This window comes from Nansenia antarctica (genome assembly GCF_963989245.1).
Source record: "Nansenia antarctica genome assembly, chromosome: 18".
Lineage (NCBI taxonomy): Eukaryota > Metazoa > Chordata > Actinopteri > Argentiniformes > Microstomatidae > Nansenia > Nansenia antarctica.
The window spans coordinates 20359600-20383911 of record NC_137691.1 but is presented as its reverse complement, the minus strand read 5'-3'; the positions used below and the strand labels follow the sequence as shown (position 1 = coordinate 20383911).

Genomic DNA, 24312 nt, shown 5'->3' with positions numbered 1-24312 from the left:
ACTGATCAAAGAACTGCTGAGGATAATGGGCATAAGGAAATCCCGAACGACCCCCTACCACCCACAGGGTGATCCCCAGCCGGAAAGATTTAACCGGACATTGCTGTCCATGCTGGGCACGCTAAGCCAAGAAAATAAACGACACTGGAGCCAACATGTCGTACATCTCGTACATGCGTACAATAGCACCAAATGTGACTCCACAGGATACTCTCCCTACTTTCTAATGTTCGGGAGAGAAGCCAAACTCCCCGTGGATGTATGCTTCGGGACACAGTCCGATGATGGAGAACGTCAGCACTCGTCATATGTCACAAAGCTCAAGCAAGATCTTCAGAAGGCCTACCAGATGGCTACGGAGGCCTCCAACAAAACACATCTTCGCAACAAGAAGGCATACGACAAGAGAGTCAGGTTTCAGAATATAGAGCCTGGCGACAGAGTGCTTATCAAAAATCTAGGCCTCAAAGGGAAACACAAGCTGGAGAATCGATGGTGTGAGACTCCATATATCGTCACAGAGAAGATGCCAAACCTGCCTGTCTACAAGGTGAAACTTGAGAGTGGGAACGGAAGGGTCAAAACCCTACATCGAGATCATCTCCTGCCCATAGGAGAGCTGGTGCGGATGCCAGTAGCAGTAAATGATGACCCCGTGCCCTCAAGGCCTAGAACTCGAACAGAGACTCAGAACAAGAAAAAGAGAGTGACTACGGACAAGGAAAAGAGAGTGACAACCGACCACAAAGTACAACACGAATGTGAATCCTCTGACTCTTCCGATCTGGAGTGCAGCTGGCCAAACGGGCCATCCTATCGAACATACCTAGAGAAGGTCCTGGAGAGAAGAGAAAGGCCCACTCTAAGTCCAAGACAGAGTGAAGCACATATGGAAGCAAGTGACAATCATGCAGATTCAGCAAGCAACAGTCAGTCAGAGTCAGAAAGTGACAGTCGTTCAGAGCCAGATCACTGCACCCAAGAAGACCGGAACCCAGAGACTGCACCAGAAACTGACTCAGAAGCGGAAAGAGTTTCCAGTGAGGAAGATGATAGAAGAATGTCCACTAGATCACAGGCAAAACATTCCCCTAAACAAGCTAGGCCAAAAAGATTAGTAAATCCAATAATGAGACTTACCTATGATGAGCCTGGTAGAGCAAGGGACAAACCTCTTACCATTTTCCACCGAGGTGTGGTTATTAAGATTAGAAAGACCTAGAGTAGGCAAAGTCAGCTCACGCTACACCCTTTTATGTTTTTGAATTAAAGTTTGTTTATTGAGTCTGCTGAGGACATCAGACATTTAGAAGGGGGAGAGTGTAGCCCAGTTACTAAAGTGAGCTATGAGCATTTCAATAAATAAGTCCATTTAATAAATAAGCATCATTTCATGGTTATGTACACGGTTATTAACATTGTTATAAGTTTATAATGTGTACTTGTTTACAAACTCTAATGTGAGTTCGCTCATTGGTTATATGTCATTCATTCATTTCTTTATTTCATTGGTCCATCGGGAAGAGCTAGCCAATGAAATGTATGCTGAGAGAGAGGGGGCGGGACTTTGTACTAACAGTGTTAGGTTGCGTGTCAGAATGTTTGAGGACCTCGGCTGTGTGTATTAACAATTCGGGAATCAACGAACAGTTATTCTTTTGGATGTTGGTGCACATTGAAGCTACCAGAGGTAAATACATACGTCTGGTGTTTGTTGATAAGCTACATCTACTCGTTGTAGTATGTTATATTTGACTGTAGAGCTAATCGCGGCTAGCGGTTAGCTTAGCATAATTACGTTAGTATGTTGCTAGCCTTTGCTGAGTGATAAATTGTTTCTAGCTTTATCAAAACGAAATAGCTATTGGATTTTGTAGCTCAGTGTATTCTGTTAATTCAGAATTGGAAGTCGAGAGACCAAGCCAAAGGAAAGCTCTCCGTTGGACAACGGAGACCGTTTCCAATCGCCTGGGGTAACTCGAGACCGTCCATTGAATCTTCGCGTCAGTGTCCTTCAATCATTCTCCTGCGCTCGTGGGAGAGCGCTGGACCTCATCCCCCCTCATCTCTGCCTCTTTTTACACCATCTTTCAAACCCCTCGTTTACCTACGAGTTCCCCACGAGGTTACGTGAGTACTGAACCACGCACAAGCTTTTGTTTGGACTCGTGTGGACGAGTGAAGTGGCCATAACAGTTTCAAGGCCCCCCCCCGCTCACAAGCAACGTCAGCTGCAACGGTAACACTGGTTAATGGACTGAGTTACAGAGTGCGTGTGTGTGTGAGTGTGGGCCCACCTTTTTATTTTACTGAATGATATATTGTACAATTGTGAATCCTTTGAGTTGACTTTGAGTTTATTGGAAACATTACATTTATTTCCTTGAAAAGAATTGGAATAGGCTTTGAGCCTATATTTGGTTATGTGATATTGTGATATTGTCTGTTGACATTGTATTGTGAATATTGTCTATTGACTTTGTATAACATTATAATTGACTACCAATACTTTAAATTTAGCATTTAGTAAATAAATATATACCCTTTGGTATTTGATTTTAAAGCCACTGTGTTGTGTCATAAACAGGTAATAGGCAATTCATATGATAATTAAAACATAAATACATTAAAAGGATTAAAAAGGAAGTCCTATTTAAAATACTTCCACATAGTTAATGGAGGCACTGATCGTCATAATTTGAATAGTTTATTATTACAGGTAATACCGCCACTTATTTAAAATAGAACTCAGGCCCCGCCCATATGGCAGGGGTTACATTCATACATTTGGATTTATTTTGGGGCCCCTTGTAGCCCGAGGCCCCTCGGCTCAAGCCCAGGGTAGCCCATGCATAAGTCCGGCCCTGCACATCAGTGATGCAGTGACGTTGAACTACAACAAAGAGGCTGAGAACTACAACGACCGTCTACCTACCCGCGGGCACTCATGGAACTACTACACTGCGCCTGCGCACAGCCAGCAAACGGTCGCGCGCAAGATTTGAATGTTGTTGGCCAGAGATTTTACCGTCATAATATTAATAGCTATTTTAATGGATTTTTAATGGAACTATGTAGAAAACTATGTCTAACCTGTCGAGGTCAGAATTGGTTTAATCGTCTGAGAGCAATCTGTCCGTTTCTAGTCGAACTAGTAACAGAAGTTTGCGAGTGGAAGAAAGAAGAAAGAACGAGGCTGACCCGTTCCTGTCTGCGCTGCAGTACCTCTCCCAGGGTGAGTAGCTAGTTCAGCTATACTAACATTTATCTACTCTTTTTATCAACATTTATCAAGTCTTTCGGCTTAGCATTGGCTTGTTTGCTTTTTCTATATGTCAACATTGTGGAGTTATATAACTTCCAAGACCACTCTGTCTTCTTGTTTTTAACTAGCTAGCTATTTTTGGCTAAATATACCTACCGGCATCATCACTAAAGTAGGTGGATGCGTCCAAAACAAAAGCCTTATATTTGACATGAAGACCTCTATACCCGTATAGTAAGTTAATAACCTCTATACCGGTATAGTACTATAACTAGTAACAACATTGTCAATGAGGTAATTACATGGCTATATGGAGTTTTATCAGTTTGTGTTAAGTGGTTTGTACTCTGTGAAGCGCTGTGCAGACCAGCTGTCTTCAGTGCTCACAGACATCTGATCTTCAACACACATCAAACCTGGTTAAATGCATTAGAATTTTCCACTTATGAATTCGATTCCAATTTAGAACTTTGATCTCTGTACTGTAGGCCGCCATGTTGTTGTTGATCAGGCCTGCACCGTCATCAGCTAACTTGACTTGATCAAAAAGGTGTGCACTAAAGGTTTGTTGTCTATAGCAACGGCTTCAACTCTACTATCCATACACGGGGGTCTAGGGTGGGTGGTAGCATACTACAGATTATTTTGTGGCGAGTGTCAAACATTTGCTCACTATAGGAACAAGAGCTACAGGGCACCAGACATTCAAGCATATTACATTTTCTTTGGCACATAGTAGGCAATCCACAATTTATCTGGCTCTTTACTCTTGCTTTTTAAAGTTTTAAATGGGATTCTTCTGTGAAAATAACTTTTATTTTGCTTTATTTAATTACAGAAGCTGTCATGAACCTAAAAAAGGTCACAGAGGTGGAGGCAATGTTTACTAGTTAAATGTTCCTATTTCATTGTTATTATGTTATTAAATATGTTGTTATTATGTTGTTAAATGTTCCACAACAATCAACATTGTTAATATCTAATATTATTTTTTCCTTATTTTTATTTCGTATTTACTAGTTCCCTAAATAAATACATGTTCCTATTCATATTTCCTTATTTATATTTACTTATTACTCATGAAAATTGTATTTGTCTACTTATAATAAGTGTTTAAACGTCTAGGCTATAACAAAGCTAAATTGATGTGAAATTGGAAATTGAAACGTCTGTTTAAACTGCATTTCAACAGCTATATATAGTCTGCCGTTGAAATGCCTATAGAAACAGTCGTTTCAATTTCACCTCCATTATGCTTTGTTTTAGCCTAGAGGTTTAAACACCGGTGTTTCAATGTCTAGGTTATAATTAAGCTAAATTTAGGCTAAATTGGAAATTGAAACAACGTCTATGTTTAGACGTTGAAATGCCGTTGAAACATAGAAAGGGAAACAACGTCTATGTTTCAACGGCATTTCTAAACATAGACGTTTTTTAAATTTCCAATATGGCCGATATTTAGCCTCGATTTGGCCTAGACGTCTACGGGCCATTTAGACGTTGTTTAGACGTCTAATCAACGTAAAATTGCTCACTGGGTAATGTGCGTACGCAAGGTCAATACTCGACGTAGAGCTACGATCGTTTCCACGGTCAAATTGACTCACGTTGAAATTGTATAAATCACTACGTTGACGTGGTTTTCTACGTACGACACGGGTAAGATCAACATTTGATCTGAGTACTTTCTATAAATGAGGCCCCATGTGTGCATGCGCACACAATTTCGAAGAGGCAGCGATCAGAGACAGAAAGGCGGACATAAGTGAGTCCAATCCCCTAGAACACCCCTGGCCAGTGACTACAGGTTTACATACAAATAGAGTGTTAGGTAGGAGATCGGGATCAAAACAGCATCGTGAATGAATTACACTCACCGAACACCTGTACACCTTCTCATTCATGGATGTGGTGTAATGGTGTGGGGAATATTTTATTGGTTAATACCAATCAATCATTGCTTGAATGCCACAGCCTATTTGAGTATTGTTGCTGATCATGTGCATCCCTTCATGGCCACAATGTACCCATCTTCTAATGGCTACTTCCAGCATGATAAAGCACCATGTCACAAAGCAAAAGTCATCTCAAACTGGTTTCATGAACATGACAATGAGTTCAATGTTCTTCAGTGCGCTTCCTAGTCACTGGATCTGAATCCAATAGAACACCTTTGGGATGTGGTAGAAGGGGAGATTCACAGCTTGAAAGTGCACCTGAAAAATCTGCAGGAATTGCGTGATGCAATCATGTCATCATGGACCAGAATCTCAAAGGAATATTTCCAACATCTTGTGGAATCAAGGTCACAAAGAATTGAGGCTGTTTTGAGAGCAAAGGGACCCAGTAACATACCCAGTATGAGTATAGTGTTCCTAATAAAGTGTTTAGTGAGTGTATTTTTTCAGGGGATCTCATTCCCTGATCACTACTGATTAAACATAGTCATTACAACCATTAGGACGCTTTTTTTTGCTTTGATTGTTAGATATTGCACCTTTAAGTGTTCCATGTTCTGAACTGGTGCAGAATACCACAGAAGTGATTTGTTGAAATGATAAAGGTTTTTACTGTCCTCTAGTGGTGGATTCAGTTTAAAATAACAGTTGAAGTACAGTATGTACACAGGTTCCAAGCTACAACAATACAATCAAACAACAGTGTGTAAACATCAGTATCATGATTATATCATGATATCATCAACACATCATCATATATATATTACTTTCATGACACAAACACAATGAAGTAAACCCTCTCTTTGATCACAAATCAGGCGAGTGCTTAAAGGTAGGGGGAACCATTTCTGTCTAATTCTGATGCATTCTCTATGGAAATACATGTTGACTCCCTGAGTGTCAGTCAGTATTCATATTATTATCGAAGGCACTGAATCTTACTCTGAGGGGATTGGACTTCGATTAACACCTTGATAAGGATGACTGAACTATCCTTTCAGAAGCATTAAGTCCTGGTGAATCTTTAACTGAACAGCTCAGTCTATGACCACATTTTATACTAAATAACTAGTTACAGATATTTATTTCGATACGGACAAAAACGAAGTGCACTACAGTAGATAATATAGATACCGGTAATTGAAAAATTCCATCAAACAATATCAAAGCATCGTCCTTGATCAGTGTGAAGTACAAACGTCAGACATATACATTCATTGGTTCTTATTTACAGCTGTGCTTCAGACATGGAGAGAGAAAAACGTGGTTTCTCATGACAATTTACCTTACACACAAAAAAGTACAGTCAATGTATAGGGTGTGGTAAGTCCACTTTCAGTCTAAACGCCAATGTCCACATTGTCTCCTTAGTCAACAGTTTATCCGTTTCCAATCCACAGTTTCAGGTACTAGGCAAGGCAAGAGCTGCCATCTGCCTACAGCATGGATGAGGGAACAGGAGGCGTCCTTCTAGGGCTCAAACCACCCTCCGATCGCTGTGACCTCTGACCTCTGGCTTCTCCCTCCTCCTGTCACTACTGACCTGGCCTGGTCACAGTTTGGGTCGACCACTTCCAGAGGCTCTGTGACCCTCAGCTGTCGGACACAAGGCTGTCTGAGTCAGAGGCCTCGGCCTCGTCGGCTGAGGCAGACAGGGCAGGGTAGGGCAGCGGTTGGTCCAGGTTAACATACGTCACATTCAGGTTGATGTAGTGCTCTCCCTCCAGGCAATCCAGGATCTCCTGTACCTCCAGGGCCAACGTGTGGAAGTCAGGCCTGAGCTCAGGTTCAGGGGCCCAAGACTCCAGCATGATGGCATACCTTTGGACATGACAACAACAACCATTAACAACCAGGCTTATCTACAGTCACAGAGGCCACATGGCTGACAGGTTGGAATGAAACATTGTGGGCACATTTACAGGAAATCCAAATTGAATCGAGCTAAATTCTCTAGGAAAGGATATAGTGTGAAGATGACGTCAGAGCGTCTCACTTACAGATCATCTGGACAGAACTGAGGCTGGAGCAGCCGGCGCCCTTTCAACAGGAAGTGTGTGATGTCATACGGGTCCACGTCAGGATAGGGACTCGCTCCTCTGGTCAACAGCTCCCACAGCAGCACCCCGAATGACCACTGAGGGAGGACAACCAGTGTGGTGAGCCACATACTACTGTGGGTATGATTACTTTAATTAACCTTTCTTTTTTTACCAGGAAGTTCCATTGAGGCCAGAGGACCACTTTTACAATGGCGTTTACTGGAATATGTCTGCTTACCACATCAGACTTAGTGGTGAACTTTTGCGTTTGCAAGCTCTCTATGGCCATCCATTTCACTGGCAACTTGGCCTTCTTGTGGTCCTGGATACTGTAGTACTCCTTGTCAAAAACATCCCTTGCCATGCCAAAATCTGCCACCTTCACAGTGAAGGTTTCATCCAGCCTGCACAGATAAGACATGTTACAGGAGGTGCTGTAGATACACAAACCAGGTCCTAAGGGAATAGTCTTCATGGACTTACATGCAGTTACGTGCTGCCAGATCTCTGTGTACAAACTTCTTCTTGGCCAAGTACTCCATCCCCTTGGCAACCTGCAGCCCGAAGCCAATCAGGTCTTTCACTGTTGGGTTCTGTCGGAAGAGTGTCATTCATGAAATAAGATTAATTTAAGCTAAAGAAGAAGTGCTCTTACATCAAATCTTCTAAGATTGATTATATTATTATTATTATTTTTTTAAAAATCAGCACACAGCTGCACACAGGTTTAAGTACCAGGCCAAATCAAAATATATATTCAAATTAGCTAACTTAGACTTGTTACAAATGCATTGTATTGAAAAGAGAGATGATGTTCTTCTGGCTGACTCACTCTTCTATCACTGCGGATAAAATGGCGCAGGTCTCCGTGCTTCATGTAGGGCAGCACCACCAGGGGGAGCCCTTCCAGAGGCAGCATGATGCCCAGCAGAGACAGCACGTTGGTGTGATGGAAACCCTTCATCAGGATGCCCTCTCTCAAGAACTGCTCCACCTCGTCCAGGTCTGTGATCCCTGACAACACGCACACGCACACGCACACACACACACACAAAATTTACACATTATCCAGTATTTCATCAATTGGATGATAAGCAGAACTGCGCATTATTATTTAAGGTATGAGGGGTCAACCCTAAAAATGAGAAGAGTTCACTCACTGTTCAATGATTTAACAGCACAGTGGATTTCCTGGTTGTTGTGGTCTGTCAGGTGGCCATGGTATACTGTCCCAAAATGGCCTTTAAAAGGAAACAAACAAATAAATAAATAGATACATTCTATTGAAGAAACAGATAAATGTATTTAAGATGACTGGACATATGTCCAGTATATATGATATTATCACTCTTCTCTCAGTAGCTATGAGGACCTGAAGCCGTACCCTTGCCAATGATTTGGTTGATCTGTACGTCGAGCCTCTCTACTGGGATGAGCACGTCTTTGACTTCCTCCAGGAGCTCAGGGCGCATGGTGATCTTGTCATGGGGCATCAGAGGGACGGCCATAGGGTCGGAGCAGGCAGCATAGACCAGGCTATGGAAGGTCAGGCCCCCTGAACCGGACGTCTGGCTGGATAGGTCTAAAGTACCGTGAGAAGGAGAGAGAGAAAGAGCATACCGGTATATATGTTACGGTACATGTGGGAATACGGTACATGTGGGAAAACTAGGGTTAGGGTTAGGTTCTACGTCGACTTGGTACATTCTGGCATGTCTAACCCTAACCCTAACCTTAACCCTAACCTTAACCCTAGAATCCTAGCACCTAACCCTAACCCTAGTTTTCCCACATGTACCGTATTCCCACATGTACCGTAACATATAGATATAATGACTGTGGTAGGTTAGGATGGATGGAAATATTGAATTTTGACAAGATGGATAGATGTCGAAGTGGGTTGTCTTACCTCGTCTGTAGTCGCCCGTGGGGGACAGGTTAGGGTAACTGCCTTCCCGGTTGTGGAAGGACATCCTCGTTAAACGATTCTCTACTTTGGCTGAAAGTTTCACAGTTTCATTCATTTCGTACAGATTCTGTAGCATAGCAAAACATCTTCAAAAGACTATACTTGAGAAATTCCAATACCAACTTGACAAACGGAAAGTACATGATCTTGATTTCATACTGTAAATGAACCTAAATTGCATATGTAAATATGCCCATCCAAAGCCTGCGATGACACAGCACTTCTTGATCGAATCAAGTGACATACAGCGGAGGCTGGTGGAGACAGACAGCCATGGACGGGCGTAGCCACTGTGCCCTACTGTCCTCCTGTTTTCTACCTCAACCAGCCTCCCCTGAGTGACAACCACCATCTTACCTTTCTTCGTCCTCCTCCTATGTTTCATGATGATGAAGGCCAACGCAGCTCCCAACAGTAACGAAGCAAAGATGCCCAGGACGATGCCCACTGTGATGGTGCGGTTGTGGACGAAGACCACCGTACCGATCGTATAGACTAGGCCGTTTACAGAGACCTGGGACAGGGGGACGAGGATCTCACTCGTAGTCATGCTAGCCAGGTACACACTTGATAATGGTTTACTTAGGACATTTTTTAAATAAACTATAAAGTATAGTTCCTTACCATCACAGGTGAGCCTTCGCTGGGGATGACCAAGTCTTTGGGGATCCTGCAGGTCAATTCATTCTCTAGAACCTGGACTTTACAGTCCACGCCCCCGATGGTCATACGGATGTTCATACAGGAGTTCACTAGACCCAGTTTTTTTTGCTGTAGAACGATGTACAAAATGTTGTTCTCTAATTTCAGCACTAAATGAAACCATTATCACAATTTATCACCATGTTGATTGATAGGGCTGACTACATGACCACGTAACCATCTCTTGGTTGTATCCTCTACAGGGCTGACTGTGTGAACCACCTTACATGTAGCGAGACCTCAGTCTGGCCTGGGCTCAGGCTGAGTATGTTGCCGTCAGACTCAAAGGGGATGGGGTAGCCGTCTTGGAGGTATTGGAACGGCTTCCTCATGAGTCCACGGGCCCCGTCCATGTCGAAGGAGATCTCCCCGTTCTCACTCTCATCCCTGGGGAAGACAGGGGCCAAGCACTCCATATCTGTAGCATTCCCAAGACGAACGCAGACCTGGATAACATTGAAGACAGAGAATGTGTTTTGACCGAGCTCAGTGACTTGAATGTCTGTTTTGTCTTGTTCAATTACCAACATGCGGAAACAGAATGTTGACGGGAGTGGAACTATGTACAAGCCTTCTGGGCTTCGTTCCCTCCTTGCACAATCTCTTGTGTGCTAAATAAATAAACTAAAACTAAACTAAACTAATGTTCATCTCAGCGTGTGACGAAATCTGGACGTTAACTCACACGTTGAAGAGGCTTCTGGGCGAGGTTCTTCGATGTAAAGTGGATCACAGTTTTGTACACAGAGTCCAGATTTTTGCCCTTGATGGTGATTTTGGATCCCCTTCATCACAGGGTTAAAAAAACACAAATACATACAGATTAGCATTAAGGCTCAGTTTTTAGCTGTGACAGTTTCTTATTACTGAGAAGAAATCACTGTCTCGGCATGTTAAGTGATTACTTGAAAAGTAAGTGAGTTAATGGCCTACCTTGTGAAACTGCAGGAAGGACTTATCTCAGTAATCACAGGGTTGTGTTTGTAGTGGAACATCTTTGCGGTGGACACCTTGGAGTTATCAATGAAGACCTTCAGATGAACCTTCTTCACCATGTCCGTGCTTTTAGAGAGGCAGACTATAGAGGACACGGTCCCACTGCTCTCGGAGACACTGAGAGCGAGACGGTTATGACAGAGAGACAAGACACTAATGACCATATGAATACTGGCATAGACATAGACACAAAGAGATAGACAGTCTCACACACACACACACACACACACACAAACACACACACACACACACACAAGCACAGTCTGACAGATATACTGAGATACCTTGAGAGAACGAAACATATAATCAAAATATAGATAGCTTCTCATAATTACCTTCTGATGGGGCAGTCTTGGTCACCTATAGTGACATTCCTGGTCATTCCAGTGTTCAGGTGAGTCCCTGTCACTGTGACCAACGTCCCCCCTACTTGAGGTCCATAGTCAGGCATAAATGTGGTTATGCTTGGCTCCTGGATTGAGTACAGGACAACATTGTATCTAAGCATTTTGCTGCAATGTCCATTATACAGCAGTGTGTCAATAATAAGAAAAATATGTAATCCTCCTCTCACCACGAAGTAGAACCCCTGCTTGTGGGCCTCCCCCTCGATTGAGTAGCGTCCCTCCACCGTCCCCTCGTGCACCTCCACAGTGATGTTGAGAGGCTGGGTTGTCATGTTCTGACGCTGAATCCTACACACCAGCCTAAGAGAGGTGACAGGAATGATAGGTTTTTGGCATGGTGTGTGTGTGTGTGTGTCTGTGTGTCTGTGTGTCTGTGTGTGTGTGTGTGTGTGTGTGTGTGTGTGTGTGTGTGTGTGTGTGTGTGTGTGTGTGTGCGTGCGTGCGTGCGTGCGTGCGTGCGTGCGTGTGTGTGTGTGTGTGTGTGTGTGCATGTGTGTGTGTGTGCGTGTGTGTGTGTGTACATGACTCACTGCATGCTGTTGCTCTTCTCTGGCAGCACAGTACAGGGTGTCTCTCCTACTGTCACCCAGTGGGTCTGCTGGTTGATGATCGCGGGCCGCAGAGGAGACTGGAACTCCCAGCCACACAGCCTCAGCTCGGTCTCACCATCAGGGGGCGCTGTCTTCGGGAAAAACTGCCCAAAAATACAATACCCAGTCAGAATATCATATTACCATATTTTCCGGACTATAAGCCGCTCCGGAGTATAAATCGCATCAGCCAAAGGAAAAAAAACATATATAAGTCGCATTTATTTAGAAATGTATTTCACAAAATCCAAGACCAAGAACAGTCATTTAATCTGGAAAGACAAGTTATTCAACTACACAATAGAACACAGAACAACAGGCTGAATAGGTGTCCGGTATGTTAACGTAACACATTAACAGTTATTCAGCTGCACAATAGCATAAAGAACATACCTAGGAGGCTGAATAGGCTAAATTAACATAACAAGCCAGCGAGTCCAACAAGCAAGTTACCGGTAAGCAAATTCACCAAGCTCCCGTTAATGTTTCAGTTAATTTCTTCAGTGGTACAGGAGCAGCATATAGTTGTCACAAGCCCAGAGCGCCCTCTCGCGGCTGTAGACGGTAATGTTTACTCCTTGGTTCATGTCAGTCAGTATGAAATTATATATATATTGATATATAAGTCGCACCTGACTATAAGTCGCAGGACCAGCCAAACTATGAAAAAAAAGTGTGACTTATAGTCCGGAAAATACGGTAATAGGATAGAATCAAATGTAGAAAGAAACGGAATAAATCCTCGAAATGTGGACATTTTGGTAGTCATCTTAAATGTTAAACAAATACTTTCCAAGTCTAGCAGCTAGCCTAGGTAGGAGGTATACCTCCGTGATGACAGGAGGACAGGACTGGCTGCTCCACTGAGTGGTGCACTCCACCCGTCGGGAGCACGTCCCTGAGCACCAGCCACACCCGATGAAGCGAGGAGCCATCAGACACATGGAGCAGGTGAGGAAGTGAGCACATCCTGGACCCCGAGGAGACACACTGAACATCTGTCAGAGAGGGGTGGGGAGAGAGAGGAGCCATCAAACACATGGAGCAGGTGAGGAAGTGAGCACATCCTGGACCTCGAGGAGACACACTGAACATCTGTCAGAGAGGGGTGGGGAGAGAGAGAGCCATCAGACACATGGAGCAGGTGAGGAAGTGAGCACATCCTGGACCCCGAGGAGACACACTGAACATCTGTCAGAGAGGGGTGGGGAGAGAGAGAGAGAGAGATGGAGCAAAAAGGAGAGAAATAATGGAAGGAAGGGAGTGGGAGAGAAATGGTCATTTTCTGTCCCCAAAAAAGAATCAAATGTCTAAAAACCATAAACATTCTTAAACCATAAACATTCTTGAAAATTATACAGTACCTTGTTTCCGACCACAAACAACAGAGTTGTGTTGTGCACAGCAGCTACCCTGGACACCTTGGTCTCTCCCAGAGAATAGTTGGCAAAGACGATGGGGCTTGACCTTCTCAGGATGACCTAAAACATATCGCCAAACATCAGTCTGAAACCACTCCTCCGGCGGGAGTTGATACCCTAATTGCCTTCGCTTCCGGTCAGTGGCGGACTCAGGCTGTTTGAAGGGCAGGGGGAGGTGGCGAAAAGGAAAAAAGGGCACCTACTGCACAACATGGGACCCCATCAGTGCACATGGTCAAGTTTAGACCATTGGAAGGGCAGCCAATAGGGCACATTCTCTAATTCTGCCACTCAAAAGGGCACTTTAGTGCGACGTTTTTCAACGGTGGGGGCACATGGTCAAGTTTAGACCATTGGAGGGGCACCAATAGGGCACGTCCTCTCATTTTCGCCACTCAAAAGGGCATTTTTGCCACTTAAAAGGGCACTTACGCGAGAAGATTTTCAACTGTGAAAACAGAAAACAGGTCGCCCCCCCTGCCGCCCCCCCTGAGTCCGGCAGTGCTTCCGGTAGATGTCCGTTACCTGCAGCATCCTGCCGTCCTCTGTGCCGATGTGTGCCACCGTGCTGTTCCCTATGGTGGTGACCAGGACAGAGGTGAGGAGGACGTCCCGCATCTGCCTGTTGAAGAGGTCCACCCTGTAGTGGGGCTTAGACACCAAGGTGGGCTTGGCACTGCAGACGGTGTTGTTCTCTGAGCTCTGCTGAGGACAGTCACACCACCACACCTCACATCATCAAGTTGCTTTTACACAGTACCTTAGTTGTAACAATGTTATTACTCTAGCAATATTTCATTAACATGGGTGTTACAAATGTGGCTGAGCAGTTTTGTTTTCTCCTAAAAAAAAAAGCATGCAAGCACGCGCACACACACGCACAGACACACACACACACACACACACACACACACACACACACACACACACACACACACACACACACACTCAAAGAGGAAGCAGCAGGGGGAATCTTCTATTATTGGGGAGGATGTGCCCCAACCCTGGCGCCTCAAGGCCATCACCTATGCAGAGCTGAGCTCTGAGAGGAACCGGGCCATAAAACAGTGGTGAACTCAGGATCAGCATCAGGATGTCATTGGGACTGCTGCTTTTCAACACACTGTCAGCAACCCCAAAACTCAAAGCAGATGTTCTGTGCTGAGCCCTGTTTTCATAATGATTTTGCATACCTAAAACTAACAGCGTTTTCAAGTATGGAGTGATTTTTTTTAGCAGCAGTCCACATGAAAAATACTACTATAGCAAAAAAGGCTTTTCTAGTGCAGAGCAATTAGCTCTCCTGCCCTGACATGCCTCTTGACATGCCTCCAATTCTCATTTCCATCTGATCTCACCTGTCTCTGTACCTACAACTCTACTACATAATTACAACATAATTACAATGCGCCGTTCATAATTACGGCTCTATTCAAGTTAAAGTGACCTATTTTAAAGCCTAAACTTTCAGTATACAACACATTGCATCATCCACTTAAGACTCAGGAATGGTCAATTGCTTCTCTTCATGAATAGCAACCACACTGTGGAGTCAAATGCTACCGCTACCTAAACGAAGGTCATTCCAAGCTCCCTGTCCTGTGCTTGGCTGTTTGCTCTGTGTTGTGTCTGTTTCCATGCACTCATATAAAACGTGTAAGAGCCAGACACCAGCCGCACACCCAGTCCCTCCCCCTTGCATTCCACCTCTTTATCAGCGTGATTTATAACCTTTGAGTTGGCACACCGTCTCTGCTGCTGTACATAGGCTACGCATGATTATGAGCCTACAAGAGGTGGAAAGATTGAAACCAACAGCGATAAGGCCACACCTTGCTTGATAGTGGGTATAATTCACTGCCAAACACTATTGTATTAAATCAACATGTAGTTTTTTAATCTACCATTCACGTACCTATGACACTAACATTCCAGTAACCTAAGCTATGAAATGTCAGTAAGGAAGAGAGTTTGCCTCTCCTCCTGAACTCAGGCAGTGTAAACAACTCCCACCCGTTCTGTTTGGATGCCTTATTATACCTCCAACTCAACAGTGCAACAACTAGTGTCTCAATGCGCAGGTCATATCTGACTCATCAACCACTCCCTTCTTCCCGCTGTCCCTGTTCTCACACATCTGACTTCCTCCTCACACACCACTGAGTCTTGCAATAGGTACTACAAGTTAAACACATTCCACATTTATTTATTCACACACCTACCATAGATCCTTGCTTGGCACTCAGCATTAAGGGGTTGGATTGGGGGTAAGACCCTGTGACATACCAGCGTCATGTCCAGGGGGTGTACTTCAAGTGTACATCAAGCCGCCTCACGCTACGGAAACAGGAGATAGGCTCCTGCCCCCTATGGGCCATTAGGCTCGAGAACCATTGTTTCTCAAGGCTACTTTACCTACTCCCTTCAGACTAGACTGACATTCACTTTATGCTAACTGACTAACCTATAGTGACGCCCTAGTTAGAAAGGAGTGGGTCTGTGGCCTGGGGCGGTCCAGTGGTCTAGCACCGCGGTCTACAGTGCACACATATGTCGGCATGGGTTTGAATCCGGCCCATGCCCTGCTGCTGACATGTCCTCTCTCCCTTCTTCTCCTACTTTCCTGTCTGTCTTCACTGTATCTGTCCAATAAAATTTAAAAAATATGAAAATAACTGAAAAAGAAAAATAACTTAAATAAATAAATAAAAAGAAAGGAGTGGGTCTCATCTCACCTCGTGAGGGCAGTTTTCACAGGGTTGGAATTGGCAGAGTCCTCTGGAGAGCTGCTCTGGGCCCTGCTTGCAGCAGGCCTCCACCCCCTTGTTGATGGCCTTGTTCACGTTGGCCATGGGGAAGGCACACAGGGCTGAGTCGCGGTAGGGTCGTCCAGACTCGTCCGTCTTAGCGAACACCCCATACAGGATGTCATCCTTCTCATCTACCCCGAGCTCGTCCGCCAGCTCCTTCCCCGCCCGGCCAAAGTGGGCCGCCTGCAGCCCGTTATACACCACGTCCTGGTAGTCCTCCCCCCGCCTCCTCCTCCTCCGTTTGGGTTCGTAGCGGCACTCCAGGACCACTTCCCGGTACATCCACGCCTCGGTGTCCTTGACCGGAAGTCGGCCCAGCCGAGTCTGAAACGGCGAGGAGGGGCTGAGGAGAACACTCTCCCTCTGCACAGACAGGAAGTAGACGTACTCCACTGTGGAGAAGCTGTAGATGTAATCGATCCTGTAGGAGTTCTGCAGGTTGGGGAGCACGGTCAGACCCGGCATGACAGTGTCAAAGCCGTCCTCTGTAGCCAGCGGCCTACGAACGGATATGGATGGCCTGCCATACCTCTGTGCCACGCGCTCATTGACGGTAGCCGCTACGAAGAAGAGGGCCGTGAAGCCCTGTTCCACAATACTAACCGTGGTGCCTAAAGGGCTGGCCAAGCAGTCAGGACAGTCTGACGGAGAGTTGGCCGTCTTTCTGAAGAGACAGTTAGAAATAGGTGGTGTCGTGCTGGAAGTAGGTGGTTTTGTGACATTGACCTGAAGTTGGTGGATGTAGCAGACACCATGCTGAGAGCTCCCACAGGAGTAAAGATAGGAAAGATATTCCGACGGGTCCAATAGCAGAACCTCGTTGTCTGTGTCCACTGAGTCCTCAGGATCGTTCTCGATGTCACACAGGTGACAAGTCTGACATTCTGGGCTCCCCACAGGACCTGTCCGTAGCTCCCATAACTTAGTCAAGCCTCTGTCTACAGCCTCAATCACATTCTGGGATGCCACATAAACCTCAGGGTTGAATGGGTTGACCGCAATGTTCTGTATGGGTTTGGTAGTCTCAAAGTGGGGTAAATGGTAGCTGACGGTGAAATCCACCAGCCTGCGAGGAGCTGAGTGACAGGGGGTCAGTCCTAAGGCAGTGTGAGTCTGTATCCATATGCATGTCACCAGTACGGTGGCCCAGGGGACCATCTCCACTCCACACTCCACCACTGGCATCTGTTACCTACAGGAGACGTCTCTCCTCCAGAACATTCTGGAGACCAGGAGTCGAGCTCTATGTAGAGAAAAACAGAAGAGGAGTGTGGGTTGACATGGCAGACAGAGCATTTTAGTTTAGAGTATTTCTATCTCGCTAACCAATTTTCAACAGACAGACTGCTTTTGACTGTTACATAAACTATTCAAATGTAAACTGTTTAGCTTGTTAAGTATAAGGGGATGAGAAAGACTTGCAACGGGTTCTTTTAAGACCATATGACTCAGGGTTGTGTTTACTTTGGTCTCTCTATGCTCTTAGAGCGCTCCATGATATCATGGATCGTATTGAGGAACGGGAGTTTTAAAAATTGTTGAGGAGTTTCTTTTTTTCACTACAAACAATCCACATTATTTCAAAAGAAAATACATTCAGTGTCTATTGAGACACTCCCACCCTGTGGGAAACATAGTTGGGTCAAGAATTTACATTAGACAAGACATAACATGCACTGTGTTGACGTAACTGTGGAAATGTACTGTCACAATTTATCAAAACAAGTGAAAGGCAACTCTCACATAAAGTAAAAAAAAAAAAAAATAATATAGAAATGCTTTTATTATTTTTTTATTCAAAAGTCTAATAAGGTTATCAATTATAAACACGTTTTGCATTCTATTCCCACACCCATGTGAGAATGAAGAAAGGTGTGATGCAAGTTATGAATTTCACAAACTTCCTGTGGTGTCACTCCTCCTCAATCACAGCGAAATACATACACATACACATTGTGCAGAACCTTTGCTCATTTAATTTATAATAATTGTATACTAGTTTATAACTGTATACAACTAATAGTGGATGTTATGTGTGAATACAGAATTATGGTTTATTCATAATGGGTTCATTCGCATTCGCTTATATTCTATGAAATATCCCATCGGAAAACGGTATGACGTACGGAGAGAGATGAGGCTCTAGACTAGGCCTAATCATTTAAATCGGAGCTTTTAAATCGTTTACCGGTGTCGGCTATACTGTTGAAACCTGCGTCTACCAAAACAACGTTCTGTTTACACCGTTCTGACATGGGTGAGAGGAGCCTGCGTCATTGCCCCAACGCCGCCCCACAACCTGAATTATAGTCAGGTAAATCATTCCTTGTTTTACTCCACGTAGACTCCATACCTGAAGTTAAGCCGAAAGTCTTGATTTCAACTCCGACGGTTGCAGTTTTCTGTGCCAGTAGACTAGTAGAAAAAATGCGCTCTAAGTCCCTGCGCGTCAGAGTGGATCCATTACAGAGATTCCGTGTTTCATTTCCTTATGGTCCTGGGCTGGCAGAGGCGCACACCTGAGGGCACGGACTAGAGACGCACTGGGCACGGACCAGGAGACGCACTGGGCACGGTGTTTCTCCCTGGGCTCACTCCCCTCTCTGCTGCCCCGCCTACTGGAGGGAAGTATGACATGGTTGGAATTGCACAATCTCAGCAATGACTTGTTCGTTTTTGGTTTGTTTGTTTGTTTGTTTGTTTGTTTTTATCTCCCATGAATGTGGACTCAACTTTAGTGTCTTGAAGTATAGGCTACCCATTTTCACACGTACTAGGTCATATAGCAGCCAGAGAAACCCACCCAACATTAGACATTTCTAAGGAGCAGGAATGCGGCTGTGAAAAACTTGCAGTTTGCTTGCCAAATATTCATAGCTATCACATGAAACTCTTCAAATAGGCTATGTTCCAGACAGAAAAAAACATGGAAAGAATGCAGTCACTTTCAAGGATAGTATTAATAGTTGAGCAAAGGAACCCCACGGTTCTCAGGAAAACAGTGGACAATGGGTGGGGAAAATGTTTTGTTACAAAAGGTATCAAACTCTGAATAAAGTATACACTAAACATAGTACATAGAGTTAAACATTTACCTGTGAGTCCAAAGTCCAAATTGCAGGGGCTATTTGAAAAGTGGTGTTGTTTGTCCTCAATATTCGGGTTATTTTCCTATCAGGTAAATACAAATTCCGGTCAGAAGCCAACTCCTTTTCAACACCATGCCTGGTCTCACTCAGTCCAGGTCTGTTTGTCTAGGACTGATTCAGAATTCTAGAATAGACCTTAGGAAAACAGGTTTCAGGTATTATATTATTATATACAGGTATTTCCAAAGAAATATGGCAAAAATAGCTTCTTTCTGGCACTTGCCTCAAAATGTAAAAACAATAAGGTAAATTACATAAGTTGGAAGTGATGAATTTCAATGAATAATTATGATGTAATTATCAGTATTATGTTATTATCATGACTTTTTATTACCAAGTAAAAAGTGGACTGTAAAATAGAAATAACTTTGAAATACTATTATATGTAGAGCTGATAAGGAAGTAGAATTTCTACTCTAATAACTAACAAAAACTCTGGCGCTTGCAATTTCTTCAGAGACCTTTATTACAAGTAAAACCTCTAGCACTGCAAAAATGGAAAGTGTTATATCTAACCTTAAACATTTCTCAAAATTGGACTGGCAGGCAGGGGGGCAGGCAGGGGGGCATGTAGGGCAGGCAGGAGGGCAGGCAGGGCAGGCAGGCAGGAGGACAGGTAGGGCAGGCAGGCAGGAGGACAGGTAGGGCAGGCAGGCAGGTAGCGGGACTGGTAGGGCAGGCAGGAGGGCAGGTAGGCAGGGGGGCAGGTAGGGCAGGCAGGCAGGAGGACGGGTAACAGGACTGGTAGGGCAGGCAGGCAGGAGGGCAGGTAGGGCAGGCAGGCAGGAGGGCAGGTAGGGCAGGCAGGCAGGAGGGCAGGCAACAGGAGTCAGGCTGAAAGGAAGTGGAACTGAAGCTACGATCTGGCAGAGTAGTGAAGGCTGGACCGGGTCTTTATGGAGGACTAATGAGTTGAGATGTAGAGCAGCTGAGCCTGACTCCCGCACACCTGACAACACTCCTGCTGATTAGGGGGGAAAAAGGGAGAAGGAGAGAGAGAGAGGCAGTACCCCCCCTCTACGGGCGCCTCCTGGGCAGCAGCGGAACGGGAGCGGGGGAAGTAGTAAGCTGGTGGTAACCGGTGGTAACCGGTCTTATCTTGGAGACGTGGAAGGTGGGATGGATGCGCATGGAGCGTGGCAACCAGAGACGGACAGCAGAGACAGGAGATAACCCTGCTGATGGGAGTGTCGCCCTCGGATGGTGGCAGCCCAGTGACAAAATCCATAGAGACGTGGGACCAGAGGCGAGGGGGGAACCGGTAGGGGCTGAAGGAGACCAGCGGGAGGCAGAATGGGTTCAGGGTCAGAGCAGGCCTCGTCCCCCGCGAACTGACGGGACAGTGCGTCGGGAAGGAGGTTGACGGCGCAATCATAAGGGCGGTGGGGGGGTAGAGACTGAGCATGGTGTTTGCTGTACACCGGGGCGAGGTCGTGGTAGTGCAGTGGGACAGAGGAATAAGGGGTGTCTTGGTGGGGGCGGAGCTCCTTCTTCTTCGGCGTATGGGTTGTTGTTTTCCTCTCCACTCCACCAGGCTCGGGGCCGAGGGGCTACCCTTTTACCACCCCGAGACCTGGTTGAGGGGCTCACCCGGGCTATATTTCTGGACACCCCTCCAGAAGTCACGTCATCGTCTCGTCATCTAATACCGAAAGACCATGCATCCCGTTGGGTTGGTGGTACACCGGGCAATCCAGGATAACATGGTCTGCGGTTTGGTCCTCTGTGCCACACTCGCACGACGCATTTGGGTCCAAGCCCCATCTGTGCATTGATGAGCGGAAACGCCTGACGCCGGTCCGGAGACGATTGAGCCTCACCCAGGATAGCCTTGGCAAGTCCATCCCGAGGGGCTCAGGGCCGGCGACTGGGATGTGGTTGCGGAGTTTGGAGGTGGCCTCCCACTCCGCCTCCCACTCCGCGCGCCACATATAATCCGCCCTTCCTGCCGCACTGATGTTAAGATCTCTGCATTGCTGCCTGAGATCCTGTGCGGCAGGCACAAATGGGTGTCTCGACATGAGACGCCGGGAGGGCTCTGCTGTTATATGAGCATGAGGACCTGGAACAGTTCACGTCGTCGGTTCTGAACCACATATAGGGCTTACACACCGGCAGTTCCGAACGCTGGTTCGCGTTCGCATGCCGAAACCTCCGAACGTTGACGCTGTCTGGCGAACGATACACTGTTATGAACGCGTGCTCGTTCGCCAGACAGCGTCAACGTTCGGAGGTTTCGGCACGCGAACGCGAACCGGCGTTCGGAACTGCCGGTGTGAAAGAGGCCATAGTGAACTGCACCAACTCAGCCACCGTGGACAAACGTGTCCGGGTCTACCCCAACACGAAGCCATGGATGACTGAGAAGGTCCGAAAACTGCTCAAGGAGAGGGACAACGCCCACTCAGCGAAGGACACACTGCTGTACAGCACCACCAGGGATAACCTAAAGCGTGGCATCCGGGAGGCCAAGGCAGACCACAGAGAAAAGATTGAGGAATGCTTCCTGAGCAACGACTCCAGGCGGGTGTGGCAGGGGGTTCAGCACATGACAAACTTTAGAGCCAACAGGCTCACAGCCGCGGAGGACGACCCCCTGCTGGCGGAAAAGCTGAACTCCTTCTACGCCCGGTTCGACGAGGGGCGAACGGAGGTAACCACAACACAAACACCACTCTTTCCAGCTCTCAGCAGCCTCACCCTCACAGAGCATGAAGTGAGACGCGTGCTGAAGGCGGTGGACCCCAGAAAAGCCTCAGGGCCGGATGGCGTCCTGGGACGGGTGCTGAGGGACTGCGCCGACCAGCTGGCCGGGGTTTTCACCAACATCTTCAACCAGTCCCTGTCCCAGGCCACCATCCCACCCTGCCTGAAAACCTCAACTATCATCCCAGTCCCGAAGAAAAGCACGGTGAGCTGCCTAAACGACTACCGCCCGGTGGCACTCACACCAATCATCATGAAGTGCTTCGAGAAACTAGTCCGGGCCCACATAGTCACACGCCTCCCGCCCAACCTGGATCCATACCAGTTCGCCTACAGAGCCCACAGGTCCACAGAGGACGCCATCGCGACGACTCTCCACTCCACTCTATCCCACCTGGAGAGGGGGAACAGCTACGCAAGACTGCTCTTTGTGGACTTCAGCTCTGCCTTCAACACCATCCTTCCAGACAGGCTAGTGACCAAACTACTAGACCTGGGACTATCACACTCTATCTGTGCATGGATCAAGGACTTCCTGTCTGACCGCCCCCAGAGGGTGCGGGTGGGCTCCCACACCTCCACAGCCTTCAGACTCAGCACTGGGTCCCCCCAGGGCTGCGTGCTAAGCCCCATCCTCTACAACCTCTACACCTACGACTTCACCCCCGTCCACCCCAGCAACTCCATCGTAAAGTTTGCAGACGAAACCACCGTGGTGGGCTGCATCTCGGGGGGGGGACGAGGCGGCGTACAGGGATGAGGTGGAGCAGCTGGGCAAGCTGTGCAAGGTTAACAACCTGCTGCTGAACCAGTCAAAGACCCAGGAAATCATCGTGGACTTCAGGAGGAAAAAATCTGAGGCCCAGCCCCTGCTCGTCGATGGAGGGAGCGTGGAGAGAGTCTCAACCCTCCGATTCCTGGGGGTGCACATACAGGATGACCTGTCCTGGAAGACCAACACAGCAGCCATCATCAAGAAGGCACAACAGCGGCTCTACTTCCTGAGAGTCCTCAGGAAATACCACATCAGACAGGAGCTGCTTGTGACCTTCTACCGCTGCGCAGTGGAGAGCATCCTCACCTACTGCATCTGCGTGTGGTTCTCCAGCTGCACAGCCGCAGAGAGGAAAGCGCTACAGAGAGTCGTGAGATCGGCCCAGAAGATCACCGGCGCCCCCCTCCCCTCTCTGGAAGTGCTGTACAACACACGCTGCCTCAGGAAGGCCTCCAAGATCTCCAGAGACCCATCCCACCCTGGGAACGAACACTTTGTTCGGCTGCCCTCGGACAGGCGGTTCAGGACCATGTTCGCAAGGACAAATAGACTGAAGCTCAGCTTCTACCCCAGGGCCATTCAGGCCCTGAACACAGCAAAGACCTAGGTTCTAGGCCCTGGACAATCTAGACAATTTGATGGCAGCTACTAGATTGTAATCAAGTGCAATACTGAAACACAACTGTGAACATTTCAAACCTGCAAACTGCGACACTTTAAATGAATGTGCAATAACACTATGTGCAATATGACAACCCTCGGGTACATAAGGTTCAGAGATAGGAAATGTTAGGATAGGTATAGCATAGCATAGAGTACAGCACAGTGTTTTATTTGTATAGTATAGTATAGTGGATAGTGTACATAGCCTTTATTTATGTAAACCAGCTCTTTTCCCTTCTTGTTTTAAGTTTTTTCCCTAGCACCAGGGGAGCCCCCCCTCCCAAATTTTTGTTGTATGGTACCTGTACTATATCAATGACAATAAAGACCATTCATTCATTCATTCATTCATCATATAGTGAGCCTATCATGGAGCAGATGGTTATTAAGCTCCACGGCCCGGCATGCGAGACTTGCTGTGGCTCCCATGCGGCGGAGGCCTGCGGGCTGGATGCCTGCTAGAATGGAAAGGTTGTCCACGGGGGTAGGACGCAGGCATCCTGTCACAATGCGCAAGGCTTCGTTTATAGGCGAGTCGATGAGGCGGGTGTGGGCACTGCGACACCATACTGGGGCGCAGTATTCACTAGTTGAATAAACGAGGGCTAGGGCTGCTGTGCGCAAGGTCCTTGCGCCGGCGCCCCAGCCCTAGCCTCATCAACGCCACACGAGCTGTTAGCTTCTTGCGCAGTGACTCGAGGTGCCGGCGAAACGTGAGCGTCCTGCCCAATGTCACGCCGAGATAGACTGGCTCAGCAGAACATGGCAGGGGAGTTCCATCTAGGTGTACTCTAAGCTCACGTTTAGCATCCCTGTTGTTAAGGTGGAAGGCAGCCGACACCGTCTTTGCCTCGCTAAG

At 46.6% G+C, this 24312-nt stretch overlaps 1 protein-coding gene across 3 annotated transcripts; it reads right to left on the bottom strand.

The window, feature by feature from the left end:
* Positions 1–5822: 5822 nt before the first annotated feature.
* LOC308173407 (macrophage-stimulating protein receptor-like) lies at positions 5823–18648 on the bottom strand. Of its 3 annotated transcripts, none has more exons than XM_080548428.1 (21): positions 18514–18648; positions 16086–17403; positions 13876–14055; positions 13294–13410; positions 12757–12927; positions 11870–12033; positions 11507–11639; positions 11268–11404; positions 10870–11049; positions 10622–10721; positions 10164–10382; positions 9859–10005; positions 9592–9748; positions 9175–9264; positions 8650–8847; positions 8426–8506; positions 8098–8279; positions 7749–7858; positions 7504–7669; positions 7224–7360; positions 5823–7044 (listed from the first exon to the last, which is right to left on the bottom strand). In XM_080548428.1, exons 2-21 carry the CDS (start codon positions 17343–17345, stop codon positions 6816–6818), a joined length of 4158 nt encoding a protein of 1385 aa, XP_080404554.1. In that variant the 5' UTR covers positions 17346–17403; positions 18514–18648; the 3' UTR covers positions 5823–6815. The 3 variants fall into 3 exon arrangements, 2 of the variants coding, with proteins under 2 accessions (XP_080404554.1, XP_080404555.1); XM_080548429.1 differs by having other exon boundaries at positions 13876–14052; XR_013937892.1 differs by lacking the exon at positions 7504–7669 and having other exon boundaries at positions 6903–7044.
* Positions 18649–24312: the final 5664 nt, after the last annotated feature.

What these genes read in the sequence shown, in the direction of transcription:
- LOC308173407 (XM_080548428.1), bottom strand. Translation starts at nt 17,345, where the DNA reads ATGCCAGTGGTGGAGTGTGGAGTGGAGATGGTCCCCTGGGCCACCGTA. An exon ending in CCTTCCTGCAGTTTCACAAG is followed by an intron (nt 10,722 to 10,869) that starts GTAGGCCATTAA and finishes CCTGTGATGAAG; the next exon opens with GGGATCCAAAATCACCATCA. An exon ending in TAGGAGGAGGACGAAGAAAG is followed by an intron (nt 9,265 to 9,591) that starts GTAAGATGGTGG and finishes TGAAACTTTCAG; the next exon opens with CCAAAGTAGAGAATCGTTTA.